Source organism: Phocoena sinus, chromosome 16, assembly GCF_008692025.1.
Source record: "Phocoena sinus isolate mPhoSin1 chromosome 16, mPhoSin1.pri, whole genome shotgun sequence".
Taxonomy (NCBI): Eukaryota; Metazoa; Chordata; class Mammalia; order Artiodactyla; family Phocoenidae; genus Phocoena; species Phocoena sinus.
In genome coordinates this window covers 34,349,150-34,364,976 of record NC_045778.1, presented here as the reverse complement: position 1 = coordinate 34,364,976, position 15,827 = coordinate 34,349,150, and the positions used below count along the sequence as shown (strand labels likewise).

Genomic DNA, 15,827 nt, shown 5'->3' with positions numbered 1-15,827 from the left:
AATAACTGCCATCGGGTGCCTATAGTAAGTCAGACACTGTTCCAGGCACTTTTATCCCTGATCCTTGAACACTGAGAGAAAGGTATTATTAAGTATGTTTTACAGATGGTAAACTGAAGTAGAGAGGGGTTAAAAAATTATCTAAGCTCACAAAACTAAGTTGTACCAGGCCAGGGTTTGATCCCAGGTTTGAATGACTATACAGCCACACTATACATAAGCTCTGACCAAATTAAAGACTATGGTACACTTCAAAAAGAAAAAGAATGCTAGTACAGTACTTGAGGAATTTTAAAATTTCAATTTATTACATAAGCAAAAGAAGACAAATCACTTGAAACTAATTTTACACATTAATATCTTAAACATAATAAACTTTAACAAAGTCAACATCTCTGATCATTCCCAAATAAGAACCAGAAAATCACACAAAAATTTAAAGTTCAAACAGCAGACATAAATATTTATATTCACGACAAAGCTAATGAAAAAAGATTTGAGCCAAAAGAAAAAAATTAGATTATTCCAATTAGTATCACATATAACTTGAAATGTTTTTTGGTGCCTCTAAAAACAAAGACGAAAAACAGTTTTAAGGGGTGGGTGGAAATATGATTCTAAACTAATAAGATGGAAAATATAATTGAAATTAGACTCACCTGCTCAAGTCACTTTTTCCATAGTGATGATAGTGGTCAGGATGGCTAAGGTGGTAATGCTCCTGTCCACTCCACCTCTGGGGTGGCCTTTTCCAAAATCCTTCTTGAGACTGCCGAACATTTCTGTCTGATCGGTCAAAGCGGTTCATATTGTCACACTCCACTAGACAAATTCAAAAGCGAAACACTAGAAACATGTACACAAACTCTATAAAAGCTAACTACTTACAGCTCAATAATTAAATGCTGCTGAAAATATAAAAGTAATGTTCTAAAACTACCAGCCATTTATGTTAGCTAACCACAAAATCAAGATTTCCAGAAGAAAAATGACTAGTTCTTTCAGTGAAAACCAAACTTTATATTATTCAAACTGAAGTAAATTATAGAACTTTCATTATCACAGTCACTTAAGTAACAACAGTCCCACTGTTTTAAAACAAGCAAATTATCCTTGAAATCAACATTATACATTTTAAACACCAGTAGTCAGTTTTAAGTGGTTTTCATCATTATCAGTAGTTGGTTCTGACTTCAGAATGAAAATGACAAGAAAAAGTAGAAGATTTTAAGTCTGGTAGAGAACTCATTCCTAAAAATGAATGCCACAATTAATTTTTACTGATTTCAAGAAGTACAAATTAACTCTTCATCATAAACAAATCATACTTTTTAAATTAAGCTCACAGTTTTAGAAAGTAAAATGCTCCAATCTGCCGACAGTAGAGCTTGTTCAAAAATTCTAAAATGCCACTGAAAACAAAGCCAGTACTTTGCAGCAACAAACAGTACACTCCCTGAAATCTAAATGCCACAAAAACATGAAAAGAATTTCTTTGAAACACCCCAAGCTTCTCCTTCACTTACCCAAACACTTTTTCCTCACATATCTGAGCACTCACTGAGAGAGTTACTTTGTACGAGGGAGACATTGTGTCGCTTGCTGCCTACTCAGACATAGTTGCATACAAGGCACTGACAAACAGGCCTTCCTTCCTGCTCAACTCCCAGCCCTCCCTGTGGGAAGCAAGCCCAGTTTACCCTGTGACTCCATCTTCACTCAGTGCTTACATAGCCTCTGAGTTAAGACTGTTACTAAAAATACAACTAAACACTAACCCAAGGCAGGAACAGGAAAGGTTTCTCTAGTCTGAGAATTATTACATGAGAAAGTTCAAATCCTGCATGTTCAGAATCCCTTGTGACAAGAAAGCTTTAGAAATCAACGTAATCCTCCCCAATTAAAATAAAAAAAAAAACTCATTATTTAAATGGTTTTTTTAACTTAACCTAAACCTGAATTTGATACATGGCAAGTGTTTAATTACAGTATACCAGATAAAAACAAATTTCCCCACTCCAAAAAAAAGGTTGATATAATTAAAGTGTATATGTTCAATTCTCATATACACTGAACTCACTGTGAACACATTACTTATATATGAGTAACAATTTAAATAAGGTTCTAAAAGACATCGAAATTTTGTTTATTAGAAAATTTCCATTAGAGAAATCAATTTGGGGAAAAAAAAGATAGGTTTTATAGTTTTAAAAAAACTTTTTTAAGAAAAATTTTTTAAAGAAGACTTAGATTTGAAATTATTTCTAACAATTTCTCATCATCTTATTGGGATAAATTAAGATATACATATTTTTTTTAAGTTCAATAAAGAAAACCGGACTGTTATGTAAATAAAGGCATGGTGATCATTATGCCGCAAAAGTAAGGAGGAGAACATAAGACGGCAAAAGAAAAATAAATTGAAAAATAATCCTAAGAAGGCTTAAAAATGCTTTTAGTTGACATTCACATTATACTCAGAGACTCAGTTAACTTCCTTAAGTATTTCTACATGGCATTAAAATGTTACTTTAGGTTAAGAAATTCTGTATAGCTGAGGGATAATCTATATCTACTTTTAAATCTGAATTCATATTTCCTCTTAATTCACACAGGTAAAATTCCACTCACTCCCCAAAAAAGAAATTCTGCAATAAGAATCTGTTATATAATTAGTATATCATCCACACAGTGCACTCAGAGTAATAAGAAGCACACTAATCAGGAAAACAAGTCAGGAGATGGGGTTAAATGCTGTGGGAAATTATAATGCAGAAAATGATGTGCTGCTTTTGTATTTACTAAAGATTGTTGGTACTACACACAGGCTCCAAATAAAGCACTTTCATTGAAACATGAACTCAACCAACAGCATAACGACAAATAGGCACCGGAAACAAATATTTTCCATGACTACAAAACACTATTGTTAGAATTGGGACAGAGCGGGGCTTAAACTCTCAGAAAAATGTCTCCTCCAAGACTCTGAAGGAAGGAAGGGTCCCGCTTATACTACTACCTGCAGTACCCATCAATCATGTTTTGATACACTTTAAAATGTTACTAAGAAGAGAATGCAAAATAACATTAGTGGTGGTTTCTTAGAAAAGACTAAGGGCAGAGAGAAAGAAATAACATAGAAAATAAAATGGAAAGCCAATAAAATTACAAGATGGAGTTAATTTAAAGCCAGTTTCCAGCACCAATGAAGGAACAGGACAAACAAGACTAAGAAAGGAAATAAATCCTTCTGAATGTGTAATATCATAGGGAAGGATGAGGCAAACCTAAAAGCTTTCCAAAAAAAATTTTAACCAATATGCTGATCAAAACTATCTACACACCAGATTTGACCCTAATTATGAGTTTAGGAATAGAGAATAAATAAACGCCTTCTAAAGGGGCTTTCTAGCTCCCAAAGTAAAAGACAGATTTTAGTAGGTTTTTTACTATGAGTAGGAGACAGAATTTTCAGTACTTCTACCCTGTGATGAGGGAAAGAGAATCTAACATAGCTAACTGAAAGGTATGGGATACGGAGATGCCTATGTCTAACACTCATCATACCCATTTCTTCTGATTTGATAAAGAACGAAATATGATGCCAAAAGTACCCTAGATTCTTTCTAATAACTTAAAGTCCTAAGAAGATAATGGCTGACACAGGTAGTATTCCTATCCATGACTAACAACTGGCTATGAAGATAGCAGGAAGAAATTATATATCAGAAAGTCTGGAAAGGATGTGTCATGCAGGAGGTTTTACAATATGAACAAGAAAGTTTTTTAAATGAAATTTGGTTTGAAAGGAGAAAAGTTCATGCTAAAAAAAAAATCATGAAGTTGATATTACTAAATGCCATTAGTACTGAAAAAGAAAGATAAATTTCCAGAAGAAAATACAGTAATTGGAAAGTGGTAAAGGACAATACTATTGACCTCATATGACTAATTATCTCAATAAAATGTTTAGCAAAAAAGTGGCCTTAGGAAATATATTAATAGCATGAAGTAAGTGCAATTTAATAGGCACCATAATTTGATGGGATAAGATTCAGGAAGTAATTAGAAAGGTATCTTTTTCAACAGAGAAAAGTTTAAAACAGAACGAGTGGAAGAAAGATCACCCCTAAGAAAATGTATACTATGGAAATTTCATAAACCTAAGGATGATGCTATGAATGTGCCAAATGCTAGGCTTTAATCTGTAGGCAATGAGTGACCATTAGAAGTTTCTAAGCAAGAGAATAAAACAATACAACTATGCCTTTGGTATAACCAAACTGTTTATATGAGAGACACTTTAGAACAAAAAGCAAGCAAAGCTCAAATACCCACTGGTCCACTAAAAGAAATTCAGATTCCAAAATTTCCTTAAGAGATTCCTTCACCAAGGTAAAAGAAAAATATTAAAGAAAATGGTCTCTCTTTTTAGATCCTCCCAAATTGCTACTCAAATCTAAAGTCCTTTTTCCTTTTATTCCTCTTCCCTCATTCTATATTCAATTTCCCTCCACCCCATCTCTCCCTTTAACCTCTTTCCATACCCCTCAAGCTGACCAGAAACCTAAAAAACTCTATACCTCTTAACCCTCCTTCAGAAGACGGAAAATTCCCTTAAGGTTGACTTGGATCTGGTCTCATCCTGAGCTGAGAGCCATAGCTACAGACTTTCTAAGGTCTAAACAAGACTGGGAGAAATTTCCAGAAGAATTTAGAATACTTTTAGCAATTGATAATCCAGGGCCTCCAGATCTATACCAATTAGTTCATACATTAGAAGGAAATCTAGGTGCATAAAAACAGAATAGAAAAAGCACAGTGTGAAAAACCTAAAGTTGACTGAAGAACCCACGATTGTGTAGTAGAGGAGGAAAGATTTTCTCAACTCTCTTAGGGCCTGAAAATAAAACTGACAAGATAGATTAATGGGAGAAAAGCATACAAATTTATTTAATATGTGACATGGGAGCCTTCATGAGAAAATGAAGACCCAAAGAAACAGACCTGTATATTTTTATGCTAGGCTTGATGAAGAGTAGACAGTCAAGGAGGAATGTCACAGGTTAAGGAGTCTAAGTGTGGTAAACTGGGGGAAACTTTAGCAAGGCCTGTTTGTTAGGATCTTCTTGGTCTAACTTTGTCTTCAGAGATAAGGATGCTCCTTTCCTCTAGGTATGGGGAAGGCGGCCCTCACATGACGGTTTTATGACCTGTTTCAGGGAAGATGGGCAAGAGGGGGAGGAAATCAGAGTGATTTTTCTGCTTCTGCCATTTTTTAAAACTCCTTCAGCTTAAAATATTCAATATGCCAAGGTGCCATATTTTGGGGTCGTGTGTCCTGAACTCCATCAATTGCAGAGGAAATCAGAAGTTAGAAAAGGACTTTCAGAGGCTGTCAACAAAGTATTTCCTGTGAACGTAGACTGGGCTCTGATTCAGTTCTGTAAGCAAAGGAAGAATAAATCCACTAGAGATTTCACAGATAGACTAACACCATCAGACAGCATTCAGGAATAGATTCTGGAAGAGATGTGACCTCGTTTCCCTCCTCCCTTGCCAGGCTTCCAGTGCTTGGAAAGAGACTTAGAAAAAAGCAGAATAAGACTCAGAATAAAATGATGTCCTTCACATATAACGAGATGCTTCCACCCCAGTAAATTAAACACTGGAGAAAGGAGTCTCTCGATACACTTCTAGATAAATAGCAGGGCACTGAAAAACTGTCTTGCACTGCCTAAGAAATAAAAGAGAAAAAATAAGTGGGCGATTAGTCAAAGTGTTCTGAAGGAAAAATCAAGCACCCAATTTCAGGTTTTACCCTTAAACTCAAAGATAAAATTTTCTAAACAGTAAAGGACAACCCTGAAAATATATTATTGATATAGGCACTATAATATCAACTTTAAACCCTGTGACTATTATATAACCTCCCCCACAGTGTCACTAAACCACCCAGTGTAGCTATCTCCAATAACTCAGACAGTTCCCAAGTCCTAGCCCATAACTGTCCAAGAAACATTTGACCAACAAAACATTCGTTCCTTGTCTGTGCTACCACATATGCTACCTTAATAGGTTCACAAATGCAATTGCCAGATAAATATTCTCTTCATGGCCTCTTCCTTGAAATCCCAGATGACTTCCCTATTCATAATAAAGTCACAGCAAACTTGTGTCCAAATCAAACCCAAACTAAAGACCTCAACAAGGTGCCAGTCTTCTTGTTGACAAAAATTCCACTGATATTGGCAGAATTAGTGGGGCTGAACCCATAAAGTCCAGAGTGATCCATCCAAAACTCTACCCAAATTTGCATAGTAGCTTCAAAAACCAGAAGCTAAAGGGAACTAAAACCAATAGTCTAAGTATATTAGAAGACCCCTTAAACCTTGTACTAATCCTTGTAACATTCCTATCCTGCCAATAAAAAAACTCAGCAGCAGTGGGTATAGTCATTCAGGACCTCAGACCTGTAAAGAGAATAGTCATTCCCTCCTTCCCAGTAGTACCAAATCTAAATACTGTTTTATCTTTGGTGCCTCTGAAGGCTACATATTTTAGATCCAGGTTCTGCTTTCTTCCGTGTTCAATTAGCTCAAAATAATCAATACTTGTTTGCCTTCTCCTAGGAAAATCTATAATATATGTGAGATGTTATACCTCAGGAGTTCCCTCCTACTTTTCACAAGTCCCCAGCCAAGACCTCAGAAACTTTAAATTGCCTTGTGATTCTGCTTTTACCTAATATATGGATAACTTTTTGTTGTGCTCTAAAGATGAGGCAGGCTCTAAGACCAATGCCATCTCTCTACTTCCTGGTTTAGCTAAGGTTTCCAAAGAGAAGTTGTTATAGTTCTGTCAAAGTAAAATGCATTAGATAATTTATTCCATGGAGGTAAATCCTTCATTCCTCAGTACCAGCCCTTAAAACTTCACATTAAATCTCCTGGATCATAAAGTCTCATTATTTCTTCCCTTTTAATCATTAATGGTTTATGTTTTTCTTCTGTGTTCTAAAATACTTTTCCACTTGATCTTCCAGGTCACTAATTCAGATTTCAACTATGCTTTCTGTCATCGATTGAACTGTTTTGTTGGGAAATCTTCTTTTATAATAAGCTCCAGAAAGTATTGTGCCGCAATTGAATCTAAGTGCTCTCATTATCATCTCTTTTGGCCACTCTAATCCCGGGAGTTCTGCTGTTTTCCCTGTTCCTCTTCCTGGGTACTGGCTGTGATTTTTCTTTCTCAGTTGACTAGAACTCAGCACTGATTGCTAGAGTATCCCAAGTGACAGCAGAACCACAAGAAGATGCAACAGTCTCTACCCCTGTGGTAGAGTAGATATTGTTCTCAGCTCTACACTGTCCTTCAATAGACTTATACATCCAATGTCCTCTGCTGCAGAGATTCGCACTGTGAATAGAGTATACTTCCAAGTCGCACTGCTCTTAGGGTTGGCCATGTAACTTGCTTTGGCCAACAGAATGTGGGTAGAATACCAGTGTGCTGGTTCTAAGTGAAGACTTTAAGAGATACTATATGCATGCTTCTCCGCACCCTATTGTCCTTCTGCCATCTGCCATGAGCACAACCTGCTCCAAGGAGTCCTGGTTTCAAAATGAAGAAGCAAGGAGTAGACCTGAACTCAGTCCCACAGTCTGAGCTATCCCAGCTAATACAAAGATCCATGAATGAGAAAAATAAATGTTTATTTTGGAAGCCACTGAGATTCTAAGAGTGATTATTATACAGCATCCTGGCAGCAGGGGAAAAGAAAAAACAAACAAAAAAACCCTGACCATAAGACAAAAGTGAACAGGAAGCAGGCTCCTTGTACCTCGATGAAGCACTAGAACAACCAACCACCCTCTCTGAAATATCCTTGCATTTTTCTAGCAACATGTATAAAAAGGACTTCACTACCCTTTTTAGTTCATCCCTGGACCCTGGAAGGCCTAAGAAACCTGGCAAATGTTGACTAACAGGGAATCCACAGCTCTCTGAGATTCTTCTTCCAGGAGGATCCTCATTTCAACCCTTGCCCCAGAGGATTCCTAGGCTGGTCTCTGGTTCCTGACAAGTCTTTAAGACAGAAAATCCTTCAAATGCTATGGCAATGGGGGCAAGAGCACCCAGGCCCCTCTTGCACATGGATTATCTAAAGCCCCATTCCAGCAGTTACTGGGATCCAGAGACGAAGACAGACCAGATTTGAGAGTAAAAAGGATAGAATGATTCATTCAGGTCACCATTTTCCCAGAATTGATTTTTTTAAAGTATTTATTAACGGTTTTTGCTGCTGTTTTACAAGTCAAATGATATCTCTTTTTCTCTAAATTTATGTTTTCTTAAAATCAAAATGAGATAAAGGAATAAAAAATTGGGTAAGACAAAGGGAAAAAAGGACAAATCCTATCTACCAGATACTTTAGGATATAGGTATACAATCTTATTGGATCATACAGAGTTATACCTAAGACCTACAAAGTCAGGTTTTAAACATTTAAATAGTTTTGCAAATGAACCTGTTTAACATCACTTACGATAAATTCTCAGCCTGAAAAGGCTACCACCATAGAGATAAGGAAGTCTGTAAATAACAAATACCAAATTGGATGTAGTCAAGTAGCTCAACTATATACTTCTGAAGGTTCAATATTGTCCCCCCTACCATTCTCAAGAGGTGCATCCTCAGGCAGATCCACATCAAGCATAAGGTCATCATCCTCAAGGTCACATGATTCAAGATTATTCAGAATATCCTGTAAACAAAAGCAGAAAAAAATGCTATAACCTAGCTCAGTGTAATCATTATTTTCGAACATCACTATATGAGAATCTTATTTTACTCAATGTTTGTGTGGTTAAGAATAGATTTTAAAGATAAAATTAAAAAAAAAATAGATTCAACTGGTTTACTTGGTTAAGCTATTTGTAACATCCTTTTCCTAGTCTTCTTCCCCACCAGTAATTTTTATTTGTATTTTTAAAAACTTACACAGTGCTCACTATCTGCAAGATATTGTTCTAATCACTTCACAGATATTGATTTCTTTAGTCTTCACTATGATTTAGTGACTAGTATAATCTCCATATTATACATGATGAAACTAATGCACAGAAAATCTAAATCCCTGGCCAAAACAGAATGTGAACAACAGGAGGTCAATCTCCTGAGTCCACGCTTTTAACAACTTCCCTGATAACATGAATAATCAAAAATGGTAAACAATCTCACAGAATGTATTCATATTTGGTGTGGGAGATGGTATTTTATTATCTCTAGGGATCTGACTACTTACGTAAATTAATGAAGTGAGTCTTTAATGATGTCATTATTACATTTCCTTTCCTGAGCCAAACACCGCTGCTACTACTACTTTCAGCACCACTACTGCTTCCTTGGTTTATCTTAATTTGTTCTTTCTCTACAGTAGGACTGGACTACTCAAATTGGTTATAAGCAGTCCCTCCTGGGTTCTATTTGCAATCTTGTTAGCTATTATCTATCCTTAGAAAAGTACTGTTTTGCTTTAGAAGACTCTTATTCTGAAGTCTAAATAACTAAATAAACAAAAACTAAGTTTAAGGTAATGAACTCAGTTTGACCTATAGCCCACTAGTGAATCTCTCCAATCCAAAAACTGATCTAATACTGCAAGATCTTGCCTTAGTATATACAAGTAAAAAGATCACAAATCTTTAAATGGGACTGAGAGATTATGACCTTGAAAAACACTCACAGAAGGGGAATATCTACTTTATTACAGATAATATGAATAAAATTAGAAGTGTTTCCTGTATTGGATATTCCACACAAATCTTTTCAATTTTGTGTTGGGCCTTCCTTCCAGAATCCACTGAGAACTAAGAGTAATTGGAATAATTGTTATTATTTAAAATGAACAAAAAAGCTGCATAATTATTTACCTTGGCATAAGAAAAAGGTATTTCACAGAACCTCTTTCCATTATGAAATATTTGCTGTTCTTAAAACAGTCTTCCTAAAAAAATCAAGGAAAAAAATGAATATGGAAAAAAAAAACTGCCAAAGGCCATAATGGACAATTCACAAAATAAATAGAAAATAAACGGCCAATAAATACAATGTAGGAAAGAATGCTACCACACCAATGTGGATTTATCATGATTTAGAGGAATCTAGTATCCATACAAACCATCTGGAGGCCAGTTTGTTAACATTTAGCTAAAACCTTTTTGAAAAAGGCAAAGTCTTCCCTCCTAATAATTTATCCCTTAGAAACAGACAAATGCAAAAAATATATGTATAAGTGTGGCTATTGTAGCATTGGACAGAATGGCAAAAAAAGTAGAAATGAGCTAAATGTCCGATAACAGAAAAATGGTTAAACAGGAAGTACGATATAGTCATACAACAGAATATGATGTTGTTCTTAAAAAAAGGTAATAAAAATATATTTACAGACATAGAAAGATGTTAATTGGGGAAAAATACAGACTAGTTTGTTTCCAATCTTTTGCTCTTACAAATAATGTTTCAACGAATCCCTATATGTCAACATTAAATTGAAGTAAATGAATCTGTATATCAGGTTGATGGTATAACACTCAGAGAGAAACTATTTCAAGTGGGGGAAAAAAATCCTCAAACTATTTTCAGTAATCACATTACAGATGGTAATAATGGTGTTGTTATTCTGAGACTCGTGTATATTGGTATTTGCTGAAAAATGGATTCTCATCTCAGGAAAAAGAAAATAAAGACGTAAAAAACAATGAAATTAAGTAAAAATTCTATGCTATGTTCCTGAGTATAAGTGGGAAGTATCAGTATGAACACAAGATGTTTTTCATCTTAAAATAAAAGATACATTTCTTCCACTGAAAAGGCTTACATGTTAACTGGAAAAAAAAAATCACGTCTCTAAAACAGCATATACAGAATTATCCATTTTATGAAACAAAATTGTATAATATGCATTGGAAAAAACTTAGAAGAAAACCAAAACACAGGTTAACTATTTTAGGATTATGAGATTTTTCTTCTTCTTCTTTTTTTTTGATTAGAGTACCTGTATTTTCTCATTTTCTGCAATAAGTATTATAACTTATATAATTTTACTCCTAAAATCATATCTTCAATTTAAAACGTTTGGCTATTTGTATGAATATGTGTGAAACAAGATGACGTTGGGCACCCCAGGCCAAATCTGACAACTAAAGACACAGCAAAGAATCAAAGGCAATAGAACCTCATTTTCTAAGTCCAAAGTAGGGCTTGCTGAGAAGCACCAGTCAGCAAAAGGAGCACTGTCACCACTGCCAAAAAGGTGTTCAACTTTTAATAACTAATTAAACTCTACATATGTTTTGTAGGGTTTTCTGTAGGTTTCATTTTATAACAAAGATTTAAAAACATAGTCTTAGGGAATGGGAATGAGCCTGTTCTAATGAATTCAAAAGTGGTCAAAAAATTGTATCACTTTGAGAAGTTACTAAGGCTCAATGGAAAAGTAAAGGGGACACAGTTAGCAATAGTTACAGAAAGGGAAAACCATCCATATTTATGCTTCAAGTTAACACTCATCAATAAAGCATTATATATGATATTTCAGAAATTTATCTAGACACATGGAAAGATGCTCTGTAAAATGGTGGGCAGTGAAGCAATTATATATGTACAATATGACTTCATCTTTAATGCTGAAAAATACATTTAAATGTCTGAATGGTGATAAACCAAAGAATTGTTATTATTTTCCACTATGTAAAACAACATGCGCTTATGTTCTTTGTATTCCTTTTGATTTTGACTTGCTACACTTTTTTTGATTTTGTAATAAGGACATACTACTTTTATAATAAGCAAAACTTCACACTGAAAAAAGTGAACCTCCCTTAGCAACAGCAGGGAAGTTCAAACCACACAAGTCTAGCCTGCATGTGGGAATCCTCAACCCAGCCCATCCCCTAACCACAATAATAACCAGAGCCACCTGCCTCTCCCCTCTTCATTCGAGCCATTCTGGACTAGTTTGGGTGTCTGTCCTGGTGTTCCCAGAAAGTCTCACTATGTGAATAATAAATGTTTTCACATTCTCTTGCTACATGTGTGGCACCATCTTTCTCGACACTGAACAAATCTGGGGGGAGGGGAGTTGATCCTGCCTCCATGTGGCAACCACAAGACACACCATCAAAAATTCAACACATATGAAAACCAATATATGCAAGGCATAATTCTGGGTACGTGATATATTCATGTAAAAAGACAATCCCTATCTTGAGAGTTTGCTAAACTACTCAATGATATTGCTGCCCTGGCATCCATTTTGTGTGACCAAGAAGTCTGCAGGGGCCTGCCCTAGATAACAGTTCCAGAGTCATAAGCAAATGTAAATTCCTAACAGGACTTCTCCAGCAGCCCTTGTGAGCAATAGTCTCCCCTGCCTCCCAAGGACTGCCCCTTGTGAAACCTTACATAAGACCGCTGCTGAGCTTACCAAAACCCTGCACTTCTTGGTTTGAACTGCCCAATCAAGCCTTAGCCCAAGACCCTAAAAGCACTCCAGCCATGGACCCTAATAATAAAAGCATGTGCCCCAGGTTCCTACCACTCTGTTTGCCCTTGTATGGCTCCTTGAGGCATGCCACGTTTTCCCATATGGCCCCTGCAGGCATGCCATGTACTTCCTCGAGGACCTGAGAGTAATAAACTTCTCTATTTTCTATTTCCCTTGTGGTCTTTTGTTGAATTGGGGCTCACCAAACAACACCTTGGGGCTCTACTTAACAAATGTTAATTTAACAAAGTCACAACAACCCTCCAAATTTACTTGTCTCCCCTCAAACAGAAAATTCCTTCACAGTATGGTATTCCCAGGTGCCATGAGGGTATATCACATGGATATATATCTTGGCAAATCAGAGCCAATCTAAAACAAATTCAAGTGCAACAAAAAGAATAAAATACCTAAGAATAAACCTACCTAAAGGGACAAAAGACCTGTATGCAAAAAACTGTAAGACACTGATGAAAGAAATTAAAGATGATACAAATACATGGAGAGATACACCATGTTCTTGGATTGGAAGAATCAACATTGTGAAAATGACTATACTACCCAAAGCAATCTACAGATTCAGTGCAATCCCTATCACACTACCAATGGCATTTTTCATAGAACTAGAACAAAAAATTTCACAATTTGTATGGAAACACGAAAGACCCCAAATACCCAAAGCAATCTTGAGAAAGAAAAACAGAGCTGGAGGAATCAGGCTCCCAGACTTCAGACTATATTACAAAGCTAAAGTAATCAAGACAGTATGGTACTGGAACAAAAACAGAAATATAGATCAATGGAACAGGACAGAAAGACCAGAGATAAACCCACACACATATGGTCACCTTATTTTTGACAAAGGAGGCAAGAATATACAATGGAGAAAAGACAGCCTCTTCAATAAGTGGTGCTGGGAAAACCGGACAGCTACATGTAAAAGAATGAAATTAGAACACTCCCTAACACCATACACAAAAATAAATTCAAAATGGATTAAAGACCTAAATGTAATGCCAGACACTATAAAACTCTTAGAGGAAAACATTGGCAGAACACTCCATGATATAAATCACAACAAGATCCTTTTAAACCCACCTCCTAGAGAAATGGAAAAAAAAACAAAAATAAACAAATGGGACCTAATGAAACTTACAAGCTTTTGCACAGCAAAGGAAAACATAAATAAGACCAAAAGACAACCCTCAGAATGGGAGAAAATATTTGCAAATGAAGCAACTGACAAAGGATTAATCTCCAAAATTTACAAGCAGCTCATCCGGCTCAATACCAAAAAAACAAACAACCCAATCCAAAAATGGGCAGAAGACCTAAATAAACATTTCTCCAAAGAAGATATACAGATTGCCAACAAACACATGAAAGGATACTCAACATCACTAATCATTAGAGAAATGCAAATCAAAACTACAATGAGGTATCACCTCACACCAGTCAGAATGGCCATCAACAAAAACTGTGCAAACAATAAATGCTAGAGAGGGTGTGGAGAAAAGGGAACCCTCTTGCACTATTGGTGGGAATGTAAATTGATACAGCCACTATGGAGAACAGTATGGAGGTTCCTTAAAAAACTACAAATAGGGGCTTCCCTGGTGGCGCAGTGGTTGGGAGTCCGCCTGCCGATGCAGGGGACGCGGGTTCGTGCCCCGGTCCGGGAAGATCCCACATGCCGCGGAGCGGCTGGGCCCGTGAGCCATGGCCGCTGAGTCTGCGCATCCGGAGCCTGCGCTCCGCAACGGGAGAGGCCACAGCAATGAGAGGCCCGAGTACCACAAAAAAAAAAAAAAAAAAAAAAAACTACAAATAGATCTACCATATGACCCAGCAATCCCAGTACTGGGCATATACCCTGAGAAAACCATAATTCAAAAAGAGTCATGAACCACAATGTTCACTGCAGCTCTGTTTACAATAGCCAGGACATGGAAGCAACCTAAGTGTCCATCGACAGATGAATGGATAAAGATGTGGCACATATATACAATGGAATATTACTCAGCCATAAAAAGAAATTAAATTGAGTTATTTGTAGTGAGGTGGATGAACCTAGAGTCTGTCATAGAGAGGGAAGTCAGAGAAAAACAAATACCGTATGCTAATACATATATATGGAATCTAAAAAAAAAAAAAAAAAAAAGTTCTGATGAACCTAGGGACATGACAGGAATAAAGACACAGACGCAGAGAATGGACTTGAGGACATGGGGAGGAGGAAGGGTAAGCTGGGACGAAGTGAGAGAGTGGCATGGACATATATACACTACCAAATGTAAAATAGATAGCTAGTGGGAAGCAGCCACATTGCGCAGGGAGATAAGCTCCTTGCTTTGTGACCACCTAGAGGGGTGGGATAGGGAGGGTGGGAGGGAGACGCAAGAGGGAGGAGATATGGGGATATATGTATACGTATAGCTGATTCACTTTGTTATAAAGCAGAAACTAACACACCATTGTAAAGCAATTATACTCCAATAAAGATGTTCAAAAAATTTAACAATTTAAAAAATTTTTAAATAAAATAGTTTTAAATAAAACAAAGTCAAGTCAAGACAACCTAAGAAACAACAAATTCAGCCTCTAGAACGTGGAAGAGGAGACTATATTCTGCATAAACAGTATGGTAAGGGCAAGGAAGCAAAAAGCATAATCTATTCCAAACGTTGGCAGAAACTTTTTTAAAAGGTGAAAAGTATTTTAGATTTTGCAAGCCTACAGAGAAAATCAAGTATATTATGTAGGTACTTATATAACCATTTAAAGTGTAAACTCTGGAAGTGTAAAAAACATTCTTAGTTTTCAGGCTGTGAAAAAAACAGGTGGTTCGTCAAATTTTGCTTACAGGACATAGTATGCTGATCTGCTCTATTCAAATAACTTCAAGTAGCTCATTAACACTTGTTATGGACTGAATGTTTGTGTGTGCATCCCCCCCAAAATTCATATGTTGAAGCTCTAACCCTCAATATAAGGATATTTGGAAATATGGCCTTTGGGAGATAATTAGGTTTAGACAAGGTCATGATGGTGAGGACCCGATCATGAGATTAGTGTCCTTAGAGGAAGCAAAAGAGACCAGAGCACACAATCTCTCTCCCCACCATGGGAGGATTCTGTTAAAAGGTGAAGAGGGCCTTCACTAGGAACTGAATCTGCCAACACCTTGATCTAGGACTTCCAGACTCCAAAACCGTAAAAAATAAATGTCTCTGTTCAAGCCACATAGCCTACGGTATTTTGTTACAGTAGCTAGAA

At 36.4% G+C, this 15,827-nt stretch overlaps 1 protein-coding gene across 7 annotated transcripts in view; it reads right to left on the bottom strand.

Moving 5' to 3' along the window:
- The window catches only part of CCSER2 (coiled-coil serine rich protein 2), a 160,671-nt gene that overhangs the window by 84,213 nt on the left and 60,631 nt on the right, over positions 1-15,827 (bottom strand). For 4 of the 7 annotated variants that reach the window (XM_032607899.1, XM_032607902.1, XM_032607900.1 and 1 more), the window contains 2 exons: positions 8,678-8,768; positions 660-822 (listed from right to left, as the gene is read on the bottom strand). In XM_032607899.1, coding sequence (XP_032463790.1) covers positions 660-822; positions 8,678-8,768 — 254 coding nt within the window. Of the gene's footprint in view, positions 1-659; positions 823-1,526; positions 1,657-8,677; positions 8,769-9,936; positions 10,011-15,827 lie in introns of those variants that run through there. The other 3 variants (XR_004346138.1, XM_032607903.1, XM_032607904.1) reach the window with 3 other exon arrangements.